The sequence below is a fragment of the Nycticebus coucang genome, chromosome 1 (assembly GCF_027406575.1).
Source record: "Nycticebus coucang isolate mNycCou1 chromosome 1, mNycCou1.pri, whole genome shotgun sequence".
NCBI lineage: Eukaryota > Metazoa > Chordata > Mammalia > Primates > Lorisidae > Nycticebus > Nycticebus coucang.
The window spans coordinates 28,010,704-28,020,472 of NC_069780.1; the positions used below are offsets into that span (position 1 = coordinate 28,010,704).

Below are 9,769 nucleotides of genomic sequence, written 5' to 3' on the forward strand. Positions count from 1 at the left end.
TATTTTTTGTCTCTACAGACATTAACCTGCAACAACCTAAAATGTTCACTTTTGCCATTCTGTAATATAATGCCTAAACTCAGTTCAACTGGTTCAATTTTCTAATGTCAAAATAAATCAAACTGAGTATATGACAATCAAATTCACCAATATTGTTTGACATTATTTAAATGAACACTTGGGTAGTTTGTTCTTTTATGCCATAAGAATTTTAAAAGAAACAATTTTACATTATTTCTTGTTTTAACTCTTTTTACTGTAGTGGTGGTTGGTGGTTCCTCTTTTTATTTGGTAGAGAGAATTCACCTCAGGAAAAAAATACTCTGGAAACTCCCATAAAAAGAACCTTGACATCAACAGAGTCATTTCCCAGTTTTTATTAACTTCTTTTCTTGCTAAGACATGTTATGACATCATATTAGAAAACATTCAAATTCAATTTCTTGATGTTAGGGTGCTCGTCTTGTGCAAATTTCTATTGACACGCTTCCCCACCATTCCTTGTTTTTCATAGATGCTAAGTGTATGATATTGTTGTCATCTTGGAATGAATGATGTGATTTTAAAGACGCCACTCATTCTTATTTCAAATCTCTGTTGAATAAATTAGGTATAAATAAATCTGCACTTCTGATAGTCTCTCAGAATGTTAGCCTCAAAGGAGAGTCTGTGAAAAAAAAAAAGGTGGGGAGGAAGATTAGGTGATAATGTAAGTGTTGGAAATTCTCTTTCTCAGGTACCCTCTTAAAAAGTCACAAAGCATATTAGCATAATACAGACTCTGGGAGGCTTCCAGGTTAAACAAAAAAACAAAACTTTTATTTTTCTTAATCCAGTTTCCCAGATGTATTGACCATCAGTGTGCACCACGTACCAGCTCGTGTGCTGATTCTTCTGCGACCCTCCAACGATGGCTTTCACATGACACACTGTGACAAACACAGATTTTCCTAAGTGAAATGATGTGGTTTATTGTTTGCAAATTGCTACCTGGAGTTAGGAGAGAGCTTTTCAGTTAGTTGTTGTCCATTGCCACAGAATCACACCAGTAGATCCATTTGAAAACTTGCTCAGAGCTCATAGGAGACTCTAAAGTGCGCAGGTGAAAAGTGAATGATGGTTATTCAAAAAAAAAAATCAAAGGCAAGCTTGTTCTTCATTTTAAAACAGGACAGAAATAGAAAGGAAACATCATGTTGTGACAGTTCTGAGCTTCACCTCATGCTTTTCTTTTTCAGCTGGGCACCAAAGAAGGCTACCTCACCAAGCAAGGGGGCCTGGTCAAGGTAAGGAAGTGTGGTTTGCTCGTGGAAGCCGCAGAAAACAAGTACGGGGCCGTGCGGAGGCAGTGCTCATCTTGACCGTTTTTCTTTTACCTACTCATAATATTTACCTGTTTCAAGAGTTTATTTTATGTCATTTTCATCAAAATTCTGGAAAGTGACTTGAGTATTCTTTGCAAAGCCCTGCATGAGCATAGCCTATAGATAATTCACAAGAAAACATACAATTCTTTTAATGAAATAACTGAGAAGATAGAAAATTAACTCTAGAACATTTCCTTCCTTTACTTTTTTTTTTTAAGCAAAGAAGAAGTGAGAATTGTATAAAGTGTTTACCTAAAGGTAGACCAAAAACATCACTGGCACTAATGAAACTGTTCTGATATCCACAGAATGACACAATTTAGGACTTTACAAGTTCACAGTGTCCCACTGTTCCCCATTTACATGACTGTCCTTTTAAAGTTCCTCTATTTCAGCGTGCCAAGACCTACCTATAGAATGTGTCTGCTCCTTCCTGTTTTGATAGTCAGTGCACTTAATCTCACCAGTACCAGCCTGCTGGGAATCAACCTGATCTTTTTGCTCTCTGTGTCCCTAGTAGATTGGATGCTCCCTGAGGACTGAGATAATTTACGTTCATAGAGTACTCATTTCTAAATCCTCTATTACTTCTTTTAAGTGGGCACATTGGCACCCAGGACAGATTAGGGCTCCCCTAGTATATAAGAAGGTGACAGCGTGCAACAACAGTTTGCACCTCCAATGCTATGGAATTCTTAGGCAAGAATGTTGTATGGTTCATGGTTTCTAAATCTCGCTTTGCTTCTGTGTAAGACAAGAATGCTAATATTTGGCATTGTTGTATAAGGATCAGCTAGAACACATATAAACCTCGAAGGATAGCATGTGGCCTATATAGGTGCTCAAAAACCACTATTTTATTATGGAGTTAATAAAGTTGAAATTTTAGTGCTTTGTTCTAAATCACCTTGAATATTTATGATAGGCTTTTTATTTTGATTTAAAAAATAAGCTAGTGATATCTCTGGTTCATTGTGAACTTAAGGTATGTAATTAATTTTTGTAGATATTTTGAAACTTATTTCTCAGAAATAACTCACAAGATTTTTTTCAGGGATATTATACCTAACATTTTAGATGTTTTTTAAAATGAAAGTAAATTATCTAGTGTAAATATTGCATTCCTGTATCCAAAACCTGTGTGTTTTAATAATTTTTTTTTCTCAGACCTGGAAAACAAGATGGTTCACTTTGCACAGAAATGAACTGAAATACTTCAAAGACCAGATGGTGAGAAACATGACAATACATTTTCCCTTTAAAATTAACCCTCTAGATGAAAGAACTATCTGCCCTTAACATCTCTGAAATGGTCCTTATGTCCGCCTGAAACACCCAACCAATGATTGGGCTATATGAGTTCTTGAGTCCTGATAAATGCAGAAATCTTTTGCAAAGATGAGATGTGCTGTATGCCAGGCATCGCTCTATTGGACTGGCATAACCATAGCTCTTCAAGGCACAAAATTCCTTGTGGTTGGGCCAATGGAATTGTTCTCTTGCCACAATTTATTCACTGCCTCTATGTAGCAAATTCCCCCTTTATTAAAAATCAGTATGTCCACTTCCCAAACCCATTTTATTCAGCCAATTTACAATTATTAATTTTTGTTTTCCTTATGCAAAATTTTTGAGAAAGAAGTTTAAAAATTGTGAGAAGGTATGACTCTCGTGTTTTAAAATCCATTTTAGTCAAATATAAATTGATAAAGGCAATCTCTTCATTCCCAGTTTCATAAAAAGCTAGTTTCAAAACCAGGAGGGGATGGCTTTTGTAATTTTTTCCTATTATGTGTATCATTCCTCTTAGTGAAGGGAAAATTGACATTTGCACCTAGTAAAACATTTGTTAGGGGAATCAATGATTGATAAATTTGGGTGGGGTATTTTTATGATGGCATTTTCTTTTTAAAGTCTCCAGAACCAATTCGGATCCTGGACCTAACAGAATGTTCAGCTGTACAATTTGATTATTCACAGGAAAAAGTAAACTGTTTTTGGTAAGTTGTTTCATAAAGGAGATGTTTCTAAAAGTGTTCTTGCTAGCCACTTTATTTTAGTGAAGGAATGAAAGGCTCTAGGTCTTAACGTCTACAATGTGGGATGTGCACACTTCTTAGGAGTGCTTTCAGCTGATTGTGACATCAGACCTCATTTAAAGTGCCTGAAACAGTAGGCGGGTCAGCTGGGGTTAGGTTGTGCACTGAAGTACGCCATCCATAAAAAGATGGCATTCACATTTTAGTCAGCTTTATTTCCTTGAGGATTCTTCCTAATTTTCATTATAAGTTTATTGGCTCTAATGATTTGTATTGTCATGTAATTTTTGGCAGCCAGCACAGAAATGTTTGTTCCAGTATAATGAGTCTATTATGAAATTTTTCTAACTGTAAGAAGTATCTTGAGTTAAGAGTGTCTTCCTTCTCACCATCTTTTATTCCAGAGTTTTTAAAGCATGCACAAATTGAAAGACCTAAATATCTATCTAAATATCTATACCCTCACCCTGTTGCATCAGTTATTAGTTCTTTGCCATATTTGCATTATCTTCTTTTATCCACTTTTTTTTTCCTGAACCAATTGAAAGTAAGTTGCAACCATCATGGGCTTTACCCCTAAAGACCTGAGTATGTATCTCCTAAGAATAAAAAAGAAAACAAACACCTATAGAACTATAATATTATACCTGAGAAAATTAACATGAGTGCTATAATTTTAACCAACAATAGATATCTTTTTAAAATACACATGGGGTGCCCTATGAGCTGGCAGAAGTTTATTATCCTCATAATAAAAAATCAGGAGGTTGGGGTGGCGCCTGTGGCTCAAAGGAGTAGGGTGCCGGCCCCATATGCGAGAGGTGGCGGGTTCAAACCCAGCCCCAGCCAAAAACAGCAAGAAAAAAAAAAAAAATCAGGAGGCCGGCAGCCACCATGATGAGGTCAGTCCAATGTCTACAATTTTCTTGGCCTTTCTTCTGAGCCTACTTCAGGACCCGAGTGGCTCCCACAACCTTAGACCTCATGTTTTCCATGAGACACAAATAGAGATGTAGGAATGGTGTCAGCCACGTCTGTTCCTTTTTATCAAGAAGGCCAATGTTTCCCTAGAAATTCCCTATCAGATTCCCCTTACAACTCAGTGGCCAAGACTGGGTGCCCTGACCATCCCTAACAGCAGGGGCGGCTAGAAAAGAGCAACAGTACAATCATAATTGGCTTTAACTAACTAAGATTTATTGCCTGGAATTCTGTTACAAGAAGAAACGGAAAATTACCTGCATTAATAGGCAATTAGTAATGTCTCCCAGAGGAAGTACCAAACCATTCCAGAAACTACTTTTATAGTGAATGTGCACTATCAGTATCACGCGCTCCCCACCACTGTCCAATATCCCTCAACTTGACAGCACATCGAGGTTCCACCCTCCATACGCAGGGTCTTACCTCTTATCTAATCAACATTAATTGCTGGTATCAACAAAATATGCTGCCTCGGCTTTAGGATACAGAAATCCTTCTGAAGGCATTTTTTTTCCACAAAAGGAAAAATTAATTTTTAACTGTTAAGTATGAGAAGAATGGGCAAGATGTAAGTTAAGGCTGACTTTATCACTCAAATGATTTCGAGTCAGAGACAGTCAAAAGAAGAACTAAAATACACCTAGGAAAAGGCTTTCATGCCATTCGAAAGTTCACCTTCCCCCCAGCAAAGACTAACTCTGGGAAAGAAATAGGAAAAATAACTAGCTGGGAAATCTTGTCTCCTTTTTTCTGTCCTAATTAGTGAAACCACCTACATCCACAGAAGACAGTTATCCTCATTGAAACAAACACAAATGAGTTATTTTAGCAAACTCATTCCCAGCTGTCTTGTTTAGTCTTTGAATCACAGCAAGGGTTCTGAATCATTTGAGAAATTAGCTGAATAAATGTGTAAGAGAGGAACAACAAAAGGATCTGGGGCTTCCTGGACATGTTTCTTTGTCCTCTGAGGCCTCAGTAGACTGGCCCAGGGTAATAACATGTAGCTTCACATATACCAATATTAAAAGTTACTTACCAGGCCCTTTATTACCAACTCTTTTTCCCCTTGGAATATTCTAATTAGTGTTCAGCTAATATAGAGAGGGTGCCCAAAAATATATGCACATTTTAAGAAAGGAAAAAAATGTATTAAATTTGTAATACTCAAGTCACATTTGACTTCTGCAGTGTCAGGGGCTCAAAGTGACCTGTATTTATCCTTTGTAATCGGTATTTATGGAGTATCACCATTACTAACCATGTGGAGTATCTTACCTTCTTTCTTTTATCTTATCAGCTTAGTATTTCCATTCAGGACATTTTATCTCTGCGCAAAGACAGGAGTAGAAGCTGATGAGTGGATCAAGATATTACGCTGGAAATTGGTAAGTTATAAAAGCATTCAGATGCCTGAGAAACAACATGGTGATGATTTTGAAAATATTTCTGTTGAAAGAGTCAGACTATCCCTAAGAATCACAGAGACGGCTACTTGCAGCCTTGTGCAATAGTCTGTTCATTCTTCTGGGATATGGGAGAGACAGAGACAGGATTGTAAATGAGAAAGTACAGAGCTGAATTCCGGCGCAGCCTAAGCCTGAGACAAACGCCCTGAGTCTGTCAGTCATCACGTAAGGTGTGCAGGTCAGCCCAGTTTTGTCTAGAATAGGACATTTGGGACCAAGAGGTCTCACAGAGGAAAATTCACTTATTTTTTCTAGAAGAAAAGCCTTTTAAATTGTCAGAGAAGGAAGTTTGCCAGAGGAACTTAGCTAAGTTTCCAGTTTGAGTGTCACTTTGTGCAGGTCAAGGACAAAATGTGCCTTATTTTATCTACTTTCTAAACACCCTGCAGGGGAAGACAAAGTACATGCTGATAAAATTTCCCGGTCTCACATATTTTCTGCAGATGTTTGCAAGTTAGTGTGTTGTTAGCCTACAACTTATCCTTACAGCTCACTAAAATTTCCTAGAAATACGACGATCTTGAAACCCTTGATGTTTTCAAAAAAACATTTTTTCCTAATTAATTTTTGTGAAATTATTTGATTTATAGGTACTTGTTCAAAACTGAGAATCTTGTTAGAAATTCCTTTCTAGATACTGAGACTTATGCTTTTATCTTTTCAGTATGAAAATTAAATGTGCCACCCATTTTGAAATTGTTCCAATGTATTTAGTGGGGAAATACTTTGCCAAGTCAAACTTTTGCTCAGATATGATTTCATTTTTTATTCTTTCTATTTTGTAATTATCCAAGTGACATAAAATCATTATAAAAATATATAAAGTGTACATACTTTTCAACTTCTTGTGTAAATAAAGATTTAAGTACAAAATTTAATTATCCACTGGTGTTCTTTACTCTGTTTAACAATATATTATAAACATCTTTCCACATCAATAATTTCAGAGCTATATCTTCCTTTCGAATCATTAAATAGTATTGTATTTTATGAATTACTACAAGTATTAGGCCAATTGCCAATTTCTACGTGTTTTAGCAATCACTTTATGTGTCCTGAGCAAAAGAGAGAAAACCAGATTAAAAACTTTGTAGGGAGCACGTAATAATTTATATAGTTGCATGCCTTCCTTACCAACCAATTTGTCTTATTTTAAATTTGTTAAAAGCCAGAGTTCATTGTCTTAAATCATTCAATAATAGATACACTATGTGTGCTTTATTACAGTCACAAATAAGAAAACAGCTCAGCCAAAGGGAAGGAACAATCCGATCTCATTCATTCATCTTTAAATAGCTCTTTCTTACCAAGTGAAGCTCTGGCCCAGGAGCAAGGTGGAACGCTCCCTGATGCTGGGATCCCTAGCAGCTTCACATGGAAGCTGACTAAGGATCTTTCTCTAAAAACAAGTCAAAAGCAGATGCTGATTGGGACCTATATGCCACGTTTGCTGACTCACGGAAAACTGCTGCTCTTCCAAGATGTTGCCGTCTCCTTGAGAATACCAAAGCAGATCCTGTATAGAAACTGATTAAACCACCACTCCCAGGTCTGCTCATCTTAGGACACACAATGGAAGATGAAGGGTTGTTTTCACTCACTGTGGTCCCCAACCCTGTTGACATTAGCGGACCCACAGTTGACCAGAGTTCCACTCTGAGTCGGGGTCAGCCTGTGTGACACCCCGGTTGTGCTATTCATCAAGGAGGAAATAGTTGGATACTTGAGGCTTAGACTACTTCTTTAGAAATTACATTGAGATAGCAAACATTTTCGGGGGAGACATTTTTTCTTCTTTTCCCCCTTTATACGGAAAACAAAAACAGTTCCCAAAACTAAAATGGAAAACGTTTATGGTATTCATTTTCTTTTTAAAAGGCTCAGAAGTGTAGTGGGCCCTTCATTTCTAATGGTAAAAAAGGTGAGAGCTGAATGGGCCATAGGCAGCACAATAAAGATAAAGGAAAACACAGTTTTAAAAACATCTCTTTTGACCATTTTGGGGGGGAAATGTTTCAACAGTGAGAAAACATACGGAAGGGTGAAAAAGTAGTAGATGACTTGCAGTTTAATGTTAATAATAATTGTTATTATAGTAATAATAGAGTACTTGCCAGCACTAAGTTATCTTTACTCAACGTTTCTCCGAAAGGACTGAGAGACCTCTCAAGGAAAGTGTGTATCACAAACCTTTCATCAGAATTAGCTGAATAGGGCCGGCCCCAGAGATGGAAGAATCACTGAAGAATCACCCTAAACTTCATCAAACAGCGATTTCTGTTGTCAGCTGAGGGAGCAACACTAAATCGACATGAAATGTCTAACAATATGTTACACAAAGTTCTCAAACTAGGATAAGGGGACTGAAATAAGAGAATAAGACACTGCTGCCCACAGCTTATGAGCAGATTCTGACCCCTTCTGTAATCTTTAGTAATACTCCTTTTGTAGACAGAAGTTTGAAGGGAGACAAAAACGAATGAAGAGTCTGAGAATAGATTATGGTGCAGATTTATACGATGGCATAAACTGTTCCTTCAAAGAGATCCCTCATTAACTTTCTTTTATTTAAACACCTAAGACTTGGAAATTACATGAACTTTTTGTATATTTCAGCTAGGCTTTTAATGTATTTTGTTTGTATTACATGGGATAAAGCAGATGTCAAGTTAAAATGTATTTTGTCAAGTTTGCAAAGAAGTTACAAACAGATTCTCACTGAGATATATGGTTTTATGTTTTGTTTTCTTAGAAACAAGAGTTTTTTTTGTGTAGGCATTTTTACTGTTTGTAAACATGTTATGTTTATTTATATTCTTTGGCTTTGTTTATTAAAAGAATTTGATTTTGCTGTGTATGTACTTAGCTGGCAGTTTTGAGCCTGGCCCGGGTCAGCTAAACAACAATGACAACTGCAACAAAAAATAGCCAGGCATTGTGGCAAGTGCCTGTAGTCCCGGCTACTTGGGAGGCTGAGGCAAAAGAATCACTTGAGCCCAAGAGTTTGAGGTTGCTGTGAGCTGTGATGCCACGGCACTCTACCAAGGGTGACAGCTTGAGACTCTGTCTCAAAACATAAAAATAAAAAAATAAAATAAATTTTTAATAATTGTGATTTAAAAAAAGACACAACTAATTAATATCATAAATAGCGATGAAGAATCCACTCCAATTAGACTATCAGCCACAAAGGATTGGAGGTTGAAGAGAAGAAATAATCCCAATCCTCGACGCATTCCTACTTGAACACGGAAGAAACAATAAGCAAACATTTGATGATGTATAGAAGTAAATAAGATAGAGTAAGAGAGGAACACAAACATTATAGGATGGGAAATGTGCTTCAGCAAGAGATAAAATTATTTATTGGAAAGTTTTGACATGAAAAGGGTGAGCTAACATGACCTACTATGTAACTACCACTGGGCTAGATGCTTTACCTGTTCTCAGCAGTCCTGTGAAGTGCTTTCTGCCTGGGGAGGACCCTCAGCTATTTCTCCAAGTCCCAAATTGGGGAAGGATGTTTTCTGCCAATGGCAGATCAGAGTGGGGAATTATGAGAGAAAAGAGTGGGGTATCTGTGTCAGGCCTGTTTGCTAAGAGGTCTGTGCTTATCACATAGAAAGTAACTCTTAAGACAGGGCCAAAGCATTAGCAATTATTCTCAGAATTCCCTCTGGGAAAACCTTGGCTCCCAGAAGTGGAGTCACTCCTATAGAGGGAAAGGCCAGTCAGTCCCCAGCTTAACCTTAGGGTTTTTCAACTTTACACTGGGATTAACTAGGTATTAAATGCATTTTCCACTTGCAATATTTTTGACTAATGATGGGTTTATTGGGAGGGAACCACGTTGTAAATAAAGGAGCAACTGTACTTTTCCCTGGGTGAAACCTCCCGCATTCTGTCCCAG

At 37.2% G+C, this 9,769-nt stretch overlaps 1 protein-coding gene across 1 annotated transcript in view; it reads left to right on the plus strand.

Moving 5' to 3' along the window:
* Positions 1-7,670, plus strand: part of DAPP1 (dual adaptor of phosphotyrosine and 3-phosphoinositides 1) — a 51,522-nt gene extending 43,852 nt beyond the window's left edge. The window contains exons 5-9 of the mRNA XM_053555863.1: positions 1,239-1,286; positions 2,535-2,597; positions 3,282-3,367; positions 5,691-5,778; positions 7,087-7,670. Of these exons, the coding sequence (XP_053411838.1) occupies positions 1,239-1,286; positions 2,535-2,597; positions 3,282-3,367; positions 5,691-5,778; positions 7,087-7,155 (354 nt within the window). The 3' untranslated portion in view covers positions 7,156-7,670. The remainder of the gene's footprint in view (positions 1-1,238; positions 1,287-2,534; positions 2,598-3,281; positions 3,368-5,690; positions 5,779-7,086) is intronic.
* Positions 7,671-9,769: the final 2,099 nt, after the last annotated feature.